The sequence below is a fragment of the Ictidomys tridecemlineatus genome, chromosome 11 (genome assembly GCF_052094955.1).
Source record: "Ictidomys tridecemlineatus isolate mIctTri1 chromosome 11, mIctTri1.hap1, whole genome shotgun sequence".
Lineage (NCBI taxonomy): Eukaryota > Metazoa > Chordata > Mammalia > Rodentia > Sciuridae > Ictidomys > Ictidomys tridecemlineatus.
The window spans coordinates 91050559-91071390 of NC_135487.1; the positions used below are offsets into that span (position 1 = coordinate 91050559).

General features: G+C 37.7%; 1 protein-coding gene across 4 annotated transcripts in view; it reads right to left on the reverse strand.

The window, feature by feature from the left end:
* Positions 1–647: 647 nt before the first annotated feature.
* Positions 648–20832, reverse strand: part of Vav3 (vav guanine nucleotide exchange factor 3) — a 349120-nt gene continuing 328935 nt past the window's right edge. Inside the window, exons 26-28 of one of the 4 annotated variants that reach the window (XM_078026845.1) lie at positions 5697–5738; positions 3517–3668; positions 648–2888 (exon numbers count right to left, since the gene is read on the reverse strand). In XM_078026845.1, coding sequence (XP_077882971.1) covers positions 2847–2888; positions 3517–3668; positions 5697–5738 — 236 coding nt within the window. In that variant the 3' untranslated portion in view covers positions 648–2846. Of the gene's footprint in view, positions 2889–3516; positions 3669–5696; positions 5781–5979; positions 9804–20832 lie in introns of those variants that run through there. The other 3 variants (XM_021735809.3, XM_005339106.5, XM_040289050.2) reach the window with 3 other exon arrangements.

The following is a 20832-nucleotide window of genomic DNA, read 5'->3' on the forward strand; positions in this document are numbered from 1 at the left end:
ATGCGTGAGGCACTGGGTTCGATCCTCAGCACCACATAAAAATAAAGATATTGTGTCCAACTATAACTAAAAAACAAATACTAAAAAAGGGGGGGAGGGGCTCAATTTCTGAGGCTGGTGTCTTTAGGAAATATCTGTTTGGGGTTTTCTTTTAGGGGTAGGAATAGTTTAATAGTCCTTAATTCTACTGATCGTCAATTGTTTAAATCACTATTATCAAATAGTTTCTTTGTGACTATGTAAGCTAAAAAATAGCTAATCTCTCTCTTGCTCTATTAAGCATGCAGGATAGGGTAATGGTTATTTGGGCTCCAGGTTGGAACCCAGCTCTGACATTTAACAGCTGTGTGACCTCAGCTGTGTACCTCAGTTTTCTCATGTGAAAATGGAGATGTTATAGGTTATACCTTCTGAGGTCATTGTAAGTGTACCAAACGACAGCCCTCGGAACAGTGGTGGCATATCATAACTATAGACAGATGCTATTGGCAATGACTGAGTTTATCTTTCAGTTGACTCACAATTTAGGTGGCAATCTTGAGCTAAACCCAACCAAAATTAGGGCTTGTATTCCCATGTTAATTATGAAATTGGCATATGTGAGTAATGTCATTATTCAATGGAAAGAGTCTCCAACCCTCAAGAAATCAATTTAATTCAAGTAGTAACTATTTATTGTATTGACATATTTACAAAATATTACAAAGTAAAATACCACTCTAATTCACCATATTACACAAGGGCTGCATACAGGCAAGACAAAGTATATGGAAAACACTTACTTCTGTCTTTGGTATTAGAAATCTACACAAATCTGCAGCATTTAAAGTTTCCAATACAAAGTATTAAACAAAGATAAAGTTGTAATCAGTAATGTCATGAAAAGGGGCTTTAATATCCTCTGCTCTGAAACCCCCAGTCCAATGAAATGCAACAGGAAGACCACACACCATTTGTAAAAGCGGAGTCTACTGACTGAAATAAACAACACATGCTACAACACTGTACACAAGAGCATTGCAATTTGTGTGACACTGTGCTCTCCATAATAACATTTGGCTGACAGTAACAGACATAACATTCCCGAGACGAGAGTCACAGGTAAGACTTTATAGAGAAGAAATCCACTCCAAGAGTGCACCTTGGCAGTGTAACTTCACTATACAGAACATTTTGTAAAATACATTTTCATGATAGTTTACACATATACAAAAACTTAACTGGTTTTAGCAAATGATATTTTTTCTAAAACACAATCACAGTTTACATAATTCTGAGGTAAAGGTCTTGAGTCTATCCTAGATGAGAAGACCTAGCCCATGAGGGTCTCTAGATGGGGATGTGTCCACTGAATATCATGTTCTGGCACCTAGTGGATTGGGGGAGAAGGCAAGCTATAGTTACTTCATTTCAGAGAGGATCCAAAATTTCAAAACTCAACGTTCCTAGTTCAGCTCTGTGAAGTTATAATGCTTGAAAACAAATTTTTCCCCCAAACAGGAAACACTCTCCAAATCTTGTCAGAACATGATTTCTACTATGGAGGAAGTATTTCATCAGGAAAGGGCCAAGTTAGTGTCTTAATTGCCTCAACTGGGGACTCTGTGCATCCCAGGAAGAACATATTTAGACCCCTCACATAAAAAAGAAGTGCAGGCCTGCTAAAATAAATCCACTTCAAAACTCATCTTCCCACCAGTCAGTACATGTCCAGAAATGCCTGCAGATGGGAAGCCCATAGAAGCTCAGTGAGCTTCCTTCTGTCCCAGAAATGCATGAAGGACCCAGGTGTGCTTTCCTTCCAAAATCCTCAACAAAGTAGTCTGTGCTATGGTAGAAAAGAAAGTAGTCTTAGAGTGGTTTGTGCTGCTCTAAGAAAATGTGGGAATCAGCAGATATGTTCCAGGTCTTTCCAAGAGGGGAAGAAAAGGCATATGTTATAGATACTGCTGCTACGAAATGATTTACTATAGATTATAGCCCTTGGTCTGTTTCTGTAAACAATGCCACCTTACTCAGACTATTGGAAACTATTCATAATATGCCCAGCCAAGATTATTTCATCAAGTCAAGTACTACCAAAATAACCCTATGAAGTCGTGAAGGCTGTGAAGATTTAATATGAAGACACTCTCTTTCATGTGCTTTTCCCCCTCTTTTTACAAAGACGTCTGCAAATATAATCAAGACATCAAATGAATAATTAAAACCCTCTGGAATATATATTTCTTATGATGCAAACCAGAGCTTTTGCCTCATACGTTTATCATGAGTAACATCTGGGGGTAAAAGTGTTTGCTGGGCAATGAGTCACTTGTTGGGCAATTTAAGACAAGTAATTCTGGATCTTTCCAGTAGGCTGGATCCTACCCAAATGGCAGAACTCTAATTTTTCTTCATGCTGAGAAAAGCAAAATTAAAATTCTGCTTCTTTGTGCCGTCATAAACCCTGGTGAATGGAAGGTGAGAATGATGTAAATATGCATTAGGCATTTACTAATGGTGGGCATTCAATGGTGTCTGACCCAATGAAGTAAAGAGAAACATGAACCAATATGTTTGCAGGACTCTTTTTAGAAAGAAAAGCTTTTGGCTTTGCCCTGGCCCCTGACAATGACAGACTGGCAGGCTGTTTCTTGCACAGCTCTAGGCAAACCATTAATCTGTCAGTACCAAACATCTTTAGAAATCCCAGCATTAAGACTTAGGAGGGAAGAAGGAGGGAGGATATTGAACAGCCAGAAATTCAGCTTTTTAAACACTTCAGTTAATTCATAATGCTGTGCAGGCTTCTGTTTATCCCTTCTCTGAGATTTCTGGTCCAGGGTCCAGTGCTGGATTGGAATTTATTCATCCTCTTCCACATATGTGGATGGAAACCAGCCCACCTAAAAAAGGAAAGCAACCAACATGATGTTGCATCTGGCATTTCAAAGGATTCTACAAACAGCCCTTCATTTTCATAATATCCCAATTAGACTGGGGTTTTATGCTCACTATAGGTAAAGACAATGGGTTTAACTATTCTTAGAAGCCTAAGAGATTGAGTGATAAAAACAGAGGAATAAAGTAAGCTTCAACAATAAGTTAGAATCTGTTAGCACACACAAAAATATGTAAATTAAGTGTAACACAGGTCTCAAGTACATAATGACTCCTATTTCTGCTGTAGAACTGGGTGTAAAGACAGTACCATGTCCCATTCTTTCTAATTGGGATCCGCAGCTCTTACTGATGTCTGACACTCCACATAAAATACAGGCTCTGTGGCTGAGGTTCTGAAAAGAACTGAAATACTCATCAGCTCTTTCCTAAACAGGAAGCCCTCCAGCTTGCTGCCACGAACATTCTTGATGTCACTATGGCATTTATGCAACACGTTTTCAGTAAGGCATGACACTGGTCTCTAGGCCAGTGGTGGGTGGCATGAAGTCTGCCCCACAATGGATGTCCATCATGTGCCTCCCACTGGTCTGCTTCAGTCAAGGGCACAAGCACTTGAGAGCCACAACTCACCCTGCCGTTCACTTCTCCTCTCCACCAGCCATTTGCACTCATCTTCGTGTAAATCTTCACCACATCTCCTTTCAACAAGGAGAGTTCTCGCATGTCTCTTGCACAGAAGTCATACCGAGCGATGGCGATGCCTAGCACTTTCGGGCTTAGTACTGCAAAGGAAATAATGGGAGTCAGAGTGGACATGGGGTGGGTGAGCAGCCATAAGAACCCAATCAGAAGAGTGTGACTGATGCCACCAAAAGCACAGCTGTGACTTCATCACAGCCAGTGGTGGTGGCAGACAAGAGCTTGAAACAGCACAGTGGCCGTTTCAATTCAATCAGCTGTGGGCGAATGCCTTTCATAAGTTTCAGTCACTGAAACTTTCACATTCTTTGAATTTTTAAAAACTAATTTTTGGAAAAAAAATAAAACTAGCTAGTATCTTGAGTTACTATCTGAAAAATGAAATAATAAAGAAAACTTTTGCAAAAAGCTGCTATGGTGGCACAGTTGTCTATTTCTAACTAGAACCTCTAAGGTCAAGCTATATGTTTTGTCTAGCATCTACTTTAACTAATTCTCAAATAACTAAAATTTTCACTCATGAAAGTCTGTCAAATTGATGTCATTACTTCTAATTAAATAGCATTTGTCCTCCTAACCAAACTTTTTATGTTAAGACTCTTTGGGGATAAAACTAGTTACTGTTTTGTATATAATTTATGTGAGAGTGTGAAAGAAGTTTCATAGAAAGAACACAAATACTGCCTTAAAAAAACCTTTAACTAAAATGTCTAATCAAAATAAGTTGTCCAGGAATTCAACCCCTGTATTCAGAGATTTTTTTGTTTGATTTAATATTTTTGAGCCCTCCTTTCTCTGAACGGAAAAGTCCATTCGAGCTCCACATGGTTGGAGTCTCTAGAGTTTCATAACAAGTTTTATATCAACTTCTCCACCTGTTGCTCTTTGAGCTCATAAACTGTTTTCAATTATATGTTCAGTGATTCTGAGAATCACTCATTTGAGATTGGTGGGACTTTATAAATCTTAAATGGTGAAGGAGCTTCAGTGTAAGAGAAAGACTGGGAAGCTCCATCCACCTGTGTGTTTAACAGTTCCCAGTCTCCAGGCAGCCACAGCTATGACCCGTGTTGCCCTGGAAGAGTGTGCCCACTTAGCGACAGGGATCTCTGGCCTATTACTTGTGGCTTTGTAATGACAGAAATGTTTTTAGTCTCCAGGTGTCGATCAAAAGATAAATGAATGGCAATGCTGTAGATTTCAGAACTGTAAAGGGAGTAAAAATGGGTCATTTTATTTTACTGTTCAGGACACAAACCATTTTAATGGTTTTCTTACTGAAAACTGTCCCATTGCCGGGGCACTACTCTTAGAGTCAGAGCACATAAAAACACCCCTGTGATGGAAAAACCCTATCATCAACTTAACTGTGTGACCTTGCACAGGCCTCTTAACCCCTCTAGGCCACATTTTTCTCATCTATAAAATGAAAGGTTTGTACTAGATGACTTTTAAGGTCTTTCTATTTCAAAACTCTATGATTCTATTGGGACTTACAGGCTAAATTTTTTAAAACCTGTAAGACAAAATATTTTACCTAGCCTTAATGTTGTCCCTTCAATGCCACATAAATAGCCATTAAACTCTCTAGCTAATGACAGAAATCAAGGCCAAAATGCCTGGGCAGAAACCAAAGAGATGTAGGATTGATAGGCATCCTTTCAAGCAATATGCACTGAATTTTATACTTCTATTTGAAAGTAAAATTATGATTTGGGTTCTTTTTATTTTCTTTGTGGAAATACATAAGCACTGTCTTTTCTGGCCTAAAGTTTCTAGTCTTCAAAAAAATATTAATGGTATTTGCAGAATACTTCATCTCCCTTTATACTTCCAGTCCCCATCCCTCTCCCACCTCTACCCACAGACACATTATAAAATGTCTCATTGAAATATATGGCATGAGCACACACGCAAAAACCAGAGAAGTGAAATGTCATGACAAACAATGACTTTATGACAGAGAAGAGTAAAGTGCATGGTGGTAATGGAACTCTAGGGACTGTCTGTGAGGAGATGTATCTATATGAGAAGCCATACACAGAAGTCAAAATATTTTATTTGCAAACAGAAGCAAGCTGGAGAGACATATAAAAGCAGTAAAGCAGTACCTGACCAGAAAGGAGTGGAAGAAGGGGGAACAAAGCTGTAGTCTGGAGGAGTTACAAAAGAAAAGCCACAGAACAAAGAGGGGGCTTAGAGAAAGAAAGAAAAAGAGAGAAGCAAAAGAACATTTAGGAATTGGTTAAAAAAAAACTCAACACAACTATTTTGTTGTCTGTAATCATAAGATAATTATCACATCCAAGTTGCAATACCAAGCTGCGTTTTCACCCATTGCTCTACTCTCACTGTTTCTGAATGAAGAACAAGTCAGACTTTCACATTTTGACATTTTGATTTACAGGTATTCCATTCAGAGTGGTCTATCCGGCAAACACTGCAAACCAATTCCACGTTGCCACCTTTGAACTTCATCCATCCAAGGCTGTTCAGGGACAACCTCCTCATTTTGATGTGATGCCCAATTTCTACTTTGTTACAACAGTAGGAAGGGGGAATCCCATAAATTCTTGATGTAAAATGTGTTTCACATCAATACTAGTGTGAATCAGTAGTGTCAATGAAATATGCAGAACCCATCGAAAATTAAGAAAACCACCCAATTTATTAGGAACCACCCTCAACTCACAATCAAGCATGCACATCTCAGGTTATTTTCAAAAGAAGAAAAATGCAATTAGAAATGATAACCACCCTGAATTTTACCATCTCTGGCAAGTAAAGTACTTATATCCTCCCAATTATAAAAAATGTACAGAAAAGTTTTATGCATTTGGATGCTCAAAACTTTTTACTTTACACTCTTAATAATAAGAGCTACAACCTTTATCAAATGTTTATCAAGTTTTAGATATCATGCTCAAAATATTCAGTATTTCATTTAATCACTACAATAGCTCTAGGAGGAAGATATTAATACTATTTTCCCTTTGTATCTGAGCAAATCTGGATTCAAACCCAGGCAGTATGACCCCAGGGTCCATCCTCTTAACTGATGCTGTGCTACTCTGTCCGCACCTTCTCTTCTGTTGCAGGTACCTCCACAGACAAATGCTAATGCCAGGTGCCATTACCATGAACAAGGAAGGCAAGGGTTATAAGCTTCCTCACAATATTCATTCTTCCCTCTTCCATATAATAGATCACTCAGTTCAACTATGTTCACCCAGCAGAAGATTGCATTTCCCAGTCTCCCTGCAATTTGGTATATCTATATGGCCAAGTTCCTGGTCAATGATATAGACGCATAAGTATTAGAAGGTAGCTTCCAGGATGGTGAAAGACAGCAGAAATGCACCCTTCTTTTTAGTAATATATTCTATTCTGCTATGTGGCATGTGAAAGCTACCATCTTGGTCTATGAAAAGGAAAGCCTCTCTTTCAGGCTAACAGAGCACATGCTTGAAAGAACCTGAGTTACTAAAGAGTTTCTGGAACAGAGATGACCTGCCCTTCTCTCCTGCCTGGGCTGACTGCCACTAGGTTTTTACAGGAAAGAGAAACTATCTATCCTACTCAAGCTGATATTGTTTTGTCTTCCTGTCACCTGTACCTAGACCTAATCTAAACTGTTACAAAAAGTTTTCTATGACCAAAGATGAGGTAAAAGTGGGCCAAACAAATACCAAAAAAAACTGGGGACTGAGTTTATAAAATCTTCTGCCTCTTTTCAGGAAATGGCTTGACTTTGAGAGTCACAAAATTCTCTAAGAACTAAGTTTCTTGTCAAAAAGGGGTTCTCAGAATCCCTAATAGCAGTAACCTGTTGAGGGGATTAGCAGACCCCTGCCAAACAGACTGGCCATGGGAACTGGGGGAGAGTTCAGTTGCTCTTAGAATCACAGATCTTGAAGCCTTCGCATGTACAGGGACACATTCATGACACACATTTCTTGTGAATGGTCTCACAAGTTCACTTTGTACTTGCCCCGTTGTATTAAGGTTCTTTTCTATTCCATTTGCATGTCCTATACTTTAATACATATAAATGTGTTGGTATATATACCATCACAAGTAATTTGATAAAATGCCCAATGATGGCTATGCAGTAGAACTGGTATCTTTTCACTTTCTGAGACCATGATATACCCACTGCTAGAGACAGAGAGGATGCCATTTCTAATAAATAGCACACACCTTACTCCATTATTGGCAGAAAATCTGGGGTCAATATTCCTATCTCATGTCTGTGAGAACATAAGTCAGAGAACTGCATTCAACATATTACTCTGGCAGGTAAGAGAATCTTTCTCCTTGGAGTGTTTTCTAAGTGTCCATCCTTGATTCCCTCTCTGGGACTACTTCATTCAGAAAGAAATAAAAAAAGACTATATTTCTCCAAATTTTCTAATGAAGGTAATTTAAAACTACAGTCTGAAATATAAGAAGAGATAAGTTATCTCTAAAAGGGAAAAATGAGAAATCAATAGAAGCACAATTAAGTGTAATTTAAATAATCTCAACAATAGGTAGATAAATTAGATAGATAACCTGTCTATAATCTTAAACTATCTAACTTTCCTGAATATGGGTAATGCTTCACTAAAGGACTTGAATATCTGTTTCAATAACATAATATTAGAGTGCTACCCTTGTCTCTAAGACTCTTATAATTATGTGCATTCATGTCAAGTATCTAGAATTCAAACATCCTTAAATCTGATTGAAAATATTATAATTTCAACTAAATAGTAGTTAGCCTGCATGGTTAAGCTTCTGCACCTCTGTGGGCTTCATTAAAACATTTCTTTTCCCCCAATGAGTGAAACAGATTCTTGGATATGCCTTCTGAATCTCCTCTAAATTCCAGTCTGTGACTTTCAATGTTTTCATGGTATTGCATGAAGTAGAGCCACTTTCCTGGATTCAACATGTCTGAGACAAAACTCATCACCTTCTTCCTTGGAGTCTAACTCAACCTCCCATTTTTTTTTCTTCCCTCCTTCAATGACTCTATTAAATGACTCCCCTGCACTCTTATAAGCCACCCTTGCACAAAGGAAGTATACTGTCATGCTCTTGCTGTGGACTAAGTCCAAGTGCCTTCTACCTTTTAATCCTTCACTAATTCTCAGTGTCCCCATTAATTCTAACCTCAGACAAAAGCCCCTCAGGTGGTCTTTTTGTTTTTGACTTTCTTTCCATCTGTTCTAAATTCAGCCTTCCAGATACTTACCCAAAACGGAACTTCTCTCATTCCATTTGCTAAATTATGAAATTTAAACTCTTGACCTGAATTCCACAACAATTCATAATCTGGCTCCTACTGCCTTTCTAAACAAATCTGCTATAGTTTTCAAATATGAATTCCTTTCACTTAGATCTGCTTCTTACTCCCCCTTGAAGCCCTTAGCTATATTTACAACCCAGAATTTCTCCATATTTTGGAATACAGGCTCCTGTCCCGGGTTTTAGCTAACCTTAACTTCTCCCTTTCTCAAAAGCCCAGCTCTGGTACCTCCCTGAGCCTTTCTGACCAATTGAGACCATATGTGTCCCCTCTCTGTCCTTTCCTAGATATCTGTTAGGCACTTGTACCATAGCACTTCTGGGTTCTATTATTTAATGAATGAATGTACTCCAGTTTGTATCACCATTTAGACGTTGATTGTGGAAGGCAGGGGTCAGTTCTTATATGCTTCTACAACCTCCGCAGGATGGGGACCGGTGCTAAGCAACCAAAGTTGCAGAATGGACAGGAATCTCAGCAGGGTATTTAATTTTGCAAGTTCCTTATGTCTCCTCCTCCTGTTCATTTAGCTCATCTTTTGCTCACTTAACTGCTCAATAAGACTTCCAACAAAGGCTGGCAAAACACAAAGGAAAGTATGTGAAATATATTCAAGTTTTATTCCCCAGGCTTCCTGAGAGCCATAATCTATCAGTGATATTCCTACAATAACTATAATTTTTTCAAAGATGCTGAACAGCTATTAAATACTGTATGTCTCACAGCATTAACCACACTACATGCCTGAGGAATCTTCCTAGGAGTAAAAGGTTAATCAGTTTCTCCTGCCACCCAGTGTATAGCTGTCAGCCAAACATTTTAAGGATTGGTAGGAATACTTTCTACTTTTCTACACGTGTAGCATGACTTACTGTTGACACTCTTCCTATAAGTCAATTTTCACTGCCTTTGGATCCTTAATTCCCTAGAGATAGAAAAATATTATTTGAATATCTGGCACCTACTGAGACAAGAATAAAAGATAACATGTTTCCCTAGGAAAGTATGGATTTAAATCTAGACATAAACAATATCAGAATATAGCATTTGATAACATTAACTTGAAATATGTTTTAACTTGTAAAATATATTTATATCTATACTGAGAACATATCCACCTGTGTCTACACAGATATGCAGATGTGCAGTCCCTTCATCAAACTCCTCCTACTTCATCAGGTTCACATCTAACACAAGAATTATTGGTAGGATAGGACTGTAGTTGTGGCTTAGTGGTAGAATGCTTGGTTAGTATGTGTGAGGCACTGGTTTCAATACTCAGCACCACATAAAAATAAACAAAATAAAGGTATACTGTCCATCTACAACCAAAAAATAATTTTATAAAAAGGATCATTGGTAGGTGCATGTCTTGGAATAGAATTAGGAAGAGCCCAGGAACAATGACATTCAAGTGGGAATACTTAGGTGGTTGTCATCTTCTAGACTCTTCATTCACTGCCTAGTATTACAGGTAACCTCCCTGCTTGTGCACTATGTTATTTTGGAAACTTCTTGAGAGACTAACTTTTATCTGTATCAATACCCACATAGATAATATTAAATTAATATCGAGCCCTTTTTGATTGAAGTAGTCATTGGCAAACTGCATGCTTCAGTTAAGAGTCTAATTTCCCTCCATCTTCAAACACTTTCATATTAGCACAGAGGGGGTAAGAACCCAGCTCAGAGAGACCCTGGAGGCAGGGCTCTGGTGATTTCACATATGTGTGACACCTGGTTCTCAACTGGGCTAATGTTCAAAGAGAGTATTATTATCAATTGAGTGGCTCATCATTTAGTGGCTTAATGTTTCAATTAGGAGCTATTAAGAGCATAAATATTATTTATCAACTTTCCAAGTTAAACAAACAAAACCTAAAGTACTAACATTTTCTAGTGGGAATAGAAGTTAAATAAATAGGGAATAGAAGTCATCAGCATAGCCATAACTGTTTGGCAAATCATTAGTGGATATTATTCAGTTCTAAGATGTGACCAAAAAGAAAAAGTCACAGAATACAGAAGTATGTCAAGTAAATGAAAAGAAGAATAGGTTAGCAGTAGAATAAAAATGTAGTAGTGATGATCTCTCATGCCTGTATTTCCATAGTCAAGGCTAACCAAGAATTGCTTTAAAGTAGTATGATCTGCCTTGATAAGGTACTAATGTTAATGAGCAAATGAAAATATGCTCAATTTTCAGTAATATTTGAAATTTGTACAGAGAAGAGGCTGGGCTCAAACAACACTCTTTTTTTTTCAGATCTGACCTATTTTAAAAAACTTTAATATTTACAATTTTTATTTGTTCTTTTTAGTTTTAGATGACAGTGGAATCTATTTTGATATATTTATACAACCATGGAATACATCTTATTCTGATTAGGATCCTAGTCTTGTGGATGTACACGATGTTGAGATTCACTGTGGCGTATCCATATGCATCCATGGGAAATCTATGTCAGATTCATTCCACTGTCTTTCCCATTCTTACCCTCACTCCCTCCCCTTCATTCCCCTTTGTCTAATACACGGTCAATCAACATTCTTCCCTAAGATATTGGTTATCAAATGCTAAAGTATTTTTGAAATAACAATTATCCATTATGTGTATCAGAGAACTTCAGTTTAAGCACTCACTAATTATTTGCTGTTAGTTTAGACATGATCCAATATTCAGTTTTTAGATGTAACAAGCATATGCGTTTACACTCATTTAGGTAACAAAAAGCAGTTAGCAAGGCTATCAGGCAACTGGACCAGTCATATTATCAGCACAGAGACCTCCTGCATTGGCTGCCCTGCAGTGTCTAGCTTTCTTCCTGAAGACCTGTGCTCCTGTGTGAGATGCTTTGATGAACAGGCCAGGAGGTTCTTTTTGCCAAGACGGTCTACAGATGGCCTAACAGCAGAAAACATGCTGAGAATTTAATGAATGTTTAATTTAAAATTGTGATCCTTACCCTGATTTTATTTAGAGCTCAGGCATGTCTTCTTTCTAAACTCCCAGCAACTTTCACAGACATAGTATCAAATATCTGCTCCTTTAACTCAACCAAATAAAACAAACTAAAACTCCCTTGTTTAGTGTTTATTGTATATTTTATATGTTATCACTAAAAATAGGAATAATTCAGATTGGTTTCACTTAATAGAGGGCTGACATCTGGTAAATGGAAAAAAATGTCTGTTAATGCAAAATTAAACATAGCAAGTAAAAGTGATGTGTAGGATACTAGGAAAAAATAAACTAAACAGTACTTGGTATTCAACGCTACACAGTACAAACATATAAAGCTATTAGGAAAATGAAATAAATACAGTCTTTCCTATTGTTTTGGAAAATTACATCATTTGACATCACTTTGGGATTTCAGATTGTTTATAGGCATATAGTTTGTCAAGATGTGAAACTGATTCTAAATCCATATTCTTTAAAAATAAAAACTACTATTTATTAAATTACTAAGGTAGCAGGATTGTGCTGAGTTAGTAAAGGAGATATAACAAATAGGCAGGAACTCTGACTTCAGAGGAGCTTACAAATTAGTGGGGAGACAAACACACACAGACATTAGAGATATGAAAATAATTCATTTTGAATCAAGAATGCTGTGGCTAGACACTAGAATCTGCTGTAGCCCTAAAAATATAACAAAACCCTTCAATCTTCCACTTGCTCCCGCCTAAAACTTGAGAGTCATCCTTAGGTCTTCTCTTATTATGATACCTCCCATCTGATGTGTCATGACACCAGTTGAATCACCTTCAAAAGCTATCACCTAAATGGTTATATGTTGGTCCCAGCCACTGTCACTTCTACCTAGATAGTCACATGAGCCTTCCAAGTGAGACTATGTCTCTCCTTTCCATAAATCCTTCCAATGGATTCCCATTTCTTCTAAAGTAAAAGCTAATGTCCCATAGGACCTTACAAGATCCAGCCTCCCTCACCTCTCAGATCTCCTAATAGTACTCCTTTGGCTTCTTCTGCTCTGGCAACATCACTCATGTCATATATGCTTCTTCCTTTTGCACTGGCTGGTCTTTCTCTTACTTCCCTGAGTTTTTACTCACAAGCAACCTTTATGACAGGGCCTACTCTGACATTCTGTAAAAGTCATGGACACATATCACTTGTGCCCTGTGATGCAGGTAGAAAACAGGATTTTACAGGGTGGATTACATGCAAGCAGCGGAGTCAGAGAGTGCACTCAACCCCAGAGACTCTCACTGTCCTACTTTTTAGGTTGGGCACAAATGGTCTGCACACACAGCAGTTCAAGTCTCAGCAGCTGGCTCTACATACTGGTAGGGAATGAGGAATTTATGTGAGCTTGTAACAACAGAAGCTCCCTGGTCATACAAGTGGGCAGGCTAGAAAGGGGCACTCGCTGGAGCTGGTGGCTGGTGTCCGCCTGTTGAACAGGTACTGGAGAAGTGCTGAACCAGCTCTCTGCTACACAGTCAAAAAGAAGGAAAATGAGCCTCCAGCTTCACTCGTCACTTAAATTACTCAACCAGATCAGGTACAACCCTAAGCCATCTCCCTCACACCTGAGCACATTGTCTTGTTATTTTCCAGATCATTTCCTAATTTCTAACACTGTATAATTATTTTTTAATTTATTATCTGCCTTTCCCACTAGCACATAGGTTTCACAAGGACAAGGAATATTTTTTGAAGATATTTTTTCTATCTTTTTTTGGGGGTGGGGGTACTTGGAATTGAACCCAGGAACACTGGGCTACATCCAGAGTCCTTTTTTATTTTTTGAGAAAGGGTCTCACTAAGTTGCTAAGGCTGGCCTCAAACTTGCATCCCTCCTGCCTCAGCCTCCCAAATCACTGGAATTACAGGTATGAACTACCTCACCTGGCTAAGGCAAGAAATTAAGTGTGTTCCATTTACTGCTGTGTATCCCTAGCAATTTGAATAGTGCTTAATCTGACGTAGGCTCTTGATAAAGATCTGTTGAATGGCGAATATAGGGACCTCTGGAGGGAGTTATTTGTGAGCATGTAATAACTAAAGAGGTGAGGAAATTGGTTAATACAAGTGTGTGAAACTGTGTCCTTTGAGGAAGAAAGATAGAGAAAAGGGGGAAATTAACTGGGAAAGGTTGAGTTTGATAGGGTAAAGTGTGAGCCAACAAGTCATGCAATATTGAAATTGGGGGCTCAGTTCTAACAAATTGGAGTGTATCCATAGAAGTGTGGCCAGGATGGTGAGAGACTTGACAATCATTTATATGATAAGGGATTAAATAATAGGAAGGAAAGGAGAGAATAAGGGAGGGGAAGGGAAGGGAGGGAAAGGAAGAAACAAATAGTGTGGAAAAGAGCATATCTGATGACAGTTCACCGTGGCGCAGAAAAGCATATTTCTTTTTACTATATATTATTTCATTGTATATTTTGAGGTTATCTGGGTAGGGTGAGAATGTAGTATATTCATTTTGAACTATGGTTAAGTAGCCATAGTAAGCCAAATTTCAGGACCAATATAGGACAAAAAAATCATGTTCAAAAAATAACTGAATGTGCTTTTTTTTGGTAAAGATAGGTTTCATTATTTTCTTTTTCTTTCTTTTTTTTTAGTTGTAGTTGGACACAATAACTTTATTTTTTTATGTGGTGCTGAGGATCGAACCCAGAGCCTCACACGTGCTAGGTGAGTGCTCTACCACTGAGCCACAACCCCATCCCAACTGAACACTTTTTGTGTGGTGACAGACATGAGGTCACCTGAGTGAGGATGACCTTTTAAAAAGGTTGTAAAAGGCATGTGTTTGCAAAAGCCTCCATCAGGGCTAAGGAGGCTGGAAAGAGTGAGGTGTGGAGGTAACAGCAGAAGCCTCAGCATTTCCACTTCCTGTTGAGGCATCAGGCTGTGCTACGCTTCATGTCAGGGGTGGGTGTGCTACAGTGTGTGTGCACAAGTAGCTCAATGGACAAAACAATGGTTGAAGGGGTGAATGGATAAAAGGAAACCACAGCTGGGTCTGTACTCAGCTTCTCAACACCAAGAGGAACAGAGGAGAGCTGCAGACTTGCTACCTAAAGCAGATTGGGAATTCAGAAGAGAATTAGCACATCCGTGATACATTAGGAAAAAAGGGTCTCGGCATGGACCTTCAAAGCTTGGAGCCTGGTCACATTTTTTAAGACAAAAACTGAGAATTCGTTTTGATGGAGAGTGGGGAAAAAGCAAGTCCTTATCTCAGGACTGTCATAAGAGGGCATTATAGTCAATTGGGGAACATTACACACACACTAACTACACTGAGACCAGTTTTTAAGTAAGAATATAAGGTTTCTGAGAATGGACAGTATAAAAGATAAGAAATGCTAAGAACTCAAATACTACTTCTTGAGCTATGAAATATTTAAAAAATGGTTCTGGATGAGGTTATCTAAATCTGTAGAATTCATATTGGTAAGTCATATTCTGAAGGGACCCTGCAATACTGGTTACTGATTTTTAAAGCCATGAGGCTCAGGATAAAAATGCTTTATAGTAGCCAGTAAAGCTCTCAAGGTAAGTAAATAAAAACAGGGCTCGGGTGAGGGGGGTCCAGCATGATCTAATAATGAAGATGCACAGCTTCATTTGATCAGCTGCCCAAGTACTGAAAGTTTTGTGGCCATTACAAGCATGTTGAGGGGAAAGAACATAAACATAACAAAAATGTTGTAATTAACTTAGCCTCTAGATGGGTGTGCATATCGGGAGAGAAGAGTCGAAGCCCAGGCAACAGGAGTGGAAACCCAAGCACCAAGGGAAAGCAGGATGACTTTATAAATACAGTAGAAATTGTCAGATGAGACTAGTTTAATGTCTCACTCAGGGCCACAGTTGGGGGTATGAGGAAGAGATGGCAGGAGCCATGATAGTAATTGCAGGAGCCCAGGCATATAACTCTTTATCCATGCCAGATGCTGTTCTGAGTACTCCACACCTACTGACTCTTCAGGTGTATACCATGAGCATATTACTATGAGGCGATGTTGTATGATGAAATAAACAAGGGAAACTATCATTTTCCCAGAAGGAAAATATCAGACAAACAGCAATTTTTGTATATTTGTTTGGCAAAGGAGACCTTTTTCATGGTGATTCCTAAGGAAATGGAAGTTCATGGAATACTCCACTGGAGACATTAATCTAATGTATGGAACAGGAGTTTGAAAAATATTTTGTCCTGTTAATCATCAGATTGCTCCATCAGATGAGACCATAGGTTCTCTTATTCTTTATCATATGTGTAAGGCAGTGTTTCTGACAAATGGCTTTGTAGGCATTGCTTGGAAACCTGAACTGGCTCCAAGTGCTTCTTCCCTAAAAGACAACGTATTTCACTGTGGGAAAGCAGTAACCCACTAAAAATACCTCACGTATTTAAGACACTGTTGCTCTTGTGACTCCCATTGAGAGTTGCCCAAACAATGCCAAATCCTCTCATAATTTCATTAAAAAGAGAAAAATTAAGATGGGGGGTGGAAACTTTTAGAGATGCTAAAACACAACACTATAAGACTGTGTTGTGTGTGAAATCACCCCCACTTCATAAAGGTATTTCTATTCAGAGTCTGTGCATATGGCCTTATTTGAGAAAAGGGTCTAGGTAGAATTCAAAGATCACAAGATCAAATCATCCTGCTTACAGGAGGCCCTAAATGTAATGCCAAGTACTTTTCTAAAAGAAGGGAAGATATAGAAAGTTCAGGTAAAGACCAGGCAGAGACTCATGTGTCTATATACCAATACCAGGGATTGCCGGCAGCTCCCCAGAGGGTATGGAAGAGACATGGTGTGGATTCTCCCTTGTGGCCTTCAGAAGGAAGGCCTGCCCACACTTTGATTTTGAACTTCTGGCCTCCAGAACTGTGAGACAAAAAGTTTCTTTTTCATAAAGCACTCTGTGACAGTTTCTATGGTGATCCTAGGAAACCAATACAACAAGTTTAAAACTAACATTTAAGTTTCCAGAATAAAATTAGATCAAATCAAAATCAAATGACTAAGGAAAAAATGACCTAAGACTGAGGCTAAGACAACAAAATTAAAAAATAAGGGTACATTAACATCAAAATATTTAATTAAAATAACTAAAAGCTAAAACCAAATTAAGTGTATATTTGAGGAGCTTGAATGAAAGAAATAATAAATAGCAATAAATAATAATAAAGAATGGTTAAGGAATTATCAGGAATAAGAATATTATATTCTGGATATTGTATTTGAATATTGTTGTATTTAGATAAAATAAATATGAATGATACAAATTCTCCAAGCCCAAGTTTCTATTAAAAACAATGGTAAAAAAATGAAGCATAAGCCTTTTGTCCACGGCTCACAGACTAATAGCTGATGAGTAGAAGAAGAGAGACACCCAGGAAGAGGTAGGCCAGGCTCTGGCTCAGACTTTTTGCAAGGTCATTTATTTGTATGATCTCAAGGAAACCTTCGTTGATTTTTGAAGAAGTGCTATAATGTTTGGCATCACACCAAAAGAAACATGCTGATCTCCATTTGTTTTCAAATCCACTCATCTTCCTGTGTTTTAACTGCACTTAGCACTCCAATGTTTGCTACGGCCTCTCCTGGGACTTAGGTTCTGACCTCACTTACTTAGCACCTTCTGGGCACCTATAATATGCAAGGCACTGTGCAAAGTACAGTTGAGAGGGGCCGGGACTGTGGCTCAGTGGCAGAGTGCTTGCCTTGAACATGTGAGGCACTGGATTCTATTCTCAGCACCACATAAAAATTTAAAAAAATATATTCTATCTCAACTCCTTTATCCAATCAATTCAGCTTCTAGAATGTATTCGTGTCTGCCCACTGTCCTCCTCCACTGTCACTCTCAATTCTTGTCCAAACTACCTGCAAACTTCTCACAGATATCTTCAGTAAGCTGCTAATTCATTCCCTTTCTTCTCATGCCTTTCCCTTTTATCCACTCCTTGGAGAAACCAGAGATCTTTTAAAACAATCTATCTCAGTTCTTGTTACTTGCTGCTTATAAAACTTGAGAAAATTCCCACCGGAAATATCAGAATCCATTCATGATGTTTCCAAAACATTGACTCCTTCTCAAATTCCATATATTTTTTTTTTCCCTGCTTTAGAACCTTTGCACAGGCTACTTCACTGTGAAGGTTTCCCCTATTGCCCACCCCTGCACCCTGACACCCTTCTAGATCATTATGTTTATCCTGAAAGACATTCTTCAAAGTCTTTCTCTGATCCCTCAGGTTAAATGGGCTCTTCTGTCATACCCTGACTTGTGTTTCATCTCTACCAGGCTTATCAAAATCCGAGGTTATATATAAGTCTTCTGTTTTATGTCTGTTGCTATTCCCCAGATTGTCTATCTCATTCACTATTATAATTCCAGCATCCATCATAAAGCCTGGCACATGGTAAATGTTAAATTCTATTTGTTGGATAAAGGAATGAGTGAATGCATAAGCAAGTGCAATAAGGTCATGGTGAGGGACAGAAGCCTTGAAATAGGATCCACTCAGCACATGCTGTTATTTAACATGTTCCTAAATCAGTGACCAAATTCCCCTGCACCTGGAGCCGGTGAAAAGGAGGACACTTCCACTTTCTTCCAATTTTTAAGATACAGCCAGCAGATAGGATCATCTCCATATATAAAACTTTTTCATTCTGAAATAATTCATACATAAAGGAGGAAGAATATAGCCAATAGAATTTCTGTAAATTTCATGCATACTCTCCAAATGTTAACATCTTATAATGTTTGCTTTATCAATCTGTTTTTTCTGACCCATTTGAGCATAAATTGCATACATAATTCCATTTACTGCTAAATACTTCAATGTGTTTCTTAAAAACAAAGATATTCTCTTCTCTTATATAACCACAGGCCAATTATCAAAAGAAGAAAATTGCACTGATGAAGTAGTTACTTCACAGAATTTACATAAATTCTGCTCATTGCCTCACTCCTGTCCTTTATAGTTATATATGTGTGTGCAAATATAAGTATGCTTATAAATGTGTGTTATAATTTTTTCCACCATAATTCAATCCAGGATATTATATGTTACATGTAAGTTGTTATATCTCTTTAATGTGAAATAGTTTTGTCATTCTTTGCCTTTAATGACCTTGACATTTTTCAAGAATACAGTTATTTGTAAATGTCATTCAATTTCCATTTGGCCACTTCCTCATGATTAGATACAAATTATGCATTTGGGAAGCAGGAATACCACCCAAAAGATGGTGTTCTTTTAAGAAGTATATGAAATTTATTTGTCCTATTACTGTCGATGTCAATTTTGATCACCTGGCTATGGTGTTAGTATTTTTCCTTTTATAATTAGTAAGTTTTTATGAAAGGTATTTTGATATTATATAAATATAATGATAGCAATTTTTAAATTATATAAGTCTGCTCTGAGAACCAATTACTTTTGCATAAATATAAACTTGGGAAAATAGTTAAGATGTGCTTTTGGGTCACAAAACAGCTTAGTGTGCAACTTTTCCTTCTCTAATGGTCTATTAATATTATACGTTACCTTCTTCTCTTGTGCATATGAAGAAAGGAACCATTTAGAAGTAAATTTGTCAAAGAACATAATAAAATCTCTAATCTCATTCCTCATTTATTGGATAGGAAACTTAAGACCCAACTGGCTAACTGACTTGCCCAAGATCAGGCAGGTAGACACTTCAAAGCAGACCTGAAAATAATTAAGTGTTCACTGTAGAGCAAGAAAGGCAAATGTCAATATATTGTCCTTTGAATATATAAGCCCTATACATTCACCTAAAGCAATCTAAGGCAGATTTGCTAGGACCCTTTTCGAAAATAACAAACTTCTTCCAAAAATTCATAGAATATCTTCTGTGGAGCTACTATAGAATCTAGGGAAGTACAGAAGCTCACTGGGTTCCATCTTTGTTCTTTTCTTCGCTTTTGGAAATACTCTTAAGTCATTCCAAAGGTCAAGAAAAACATCCTATATCCTGAGACACAGTCAGCCTGTAATAGGCTGCTAACGTAGAAATGCTATACTCCTTTTTAGTACTCTGGATGCTTGTTTAATTCTAATAAATATCTATTTACACATTATTTTTCATGTGTATAAGGTAGTTCCATCATAATATCTAATTTTACACCACAAAATTGTTTCAAAAAAATGCTAATCTTGACCAACTCAGAAGTAAATAGCCTCTATACTGCCCTGAGACTTCTTTTCCAAGATGATTATATGACTTAAAGATAGAATAATAGGTAAGCACTATAAAGATAGCCTGCATAGTCTTTCTATATAGAAATTGTAACATTTTCTCCTTGACACCTCCTGGCACAACAAGCATGAAAACATAAGTAGTGTTTGCATTAAAGGTTAACCCTGAATCAAGACTTGGTATAAAGTGAGTAAGACATATATTTTAAAATCGTAAAAGTAAAGAAGTAAATTGTTCCAAGAATTACAATTCGTAAATTTATGCAAGCCTTAGAAATGTACAGAAGCACATAATGCATCAGAAGGCTGAGTAACAGTAGTGGCAGAAGTAGGTGGTAGAGTCAGTGATAAACTTCTATGGGATGTATACCATGTATGGGCACTATGCTAAATGCTCCACATGAAATACCTCATTGAATCCTCAGGACCATCTTAGTGATCTTCCCATTTAACATAGAGTGATTATAAAATAAATAAAAAATTGGGATAGTATCATGAGTTTGATCTAAAATTATAATTTTGTTTTATGTTCATGAATGAATAATCTTGGAGAGTTAACTATGCTTTATTGTTGCTGACTAGTTTATGCCTTCATTTCTTTCAGAAGGAGTGAAGGAGTGATATCTTCTTGAATCACTCCACTTTTTTTTTTTTTTTAATATTACCAGGGATTGAACTCAGGGGCACTTAACTACTATGCCACATCCCCAACC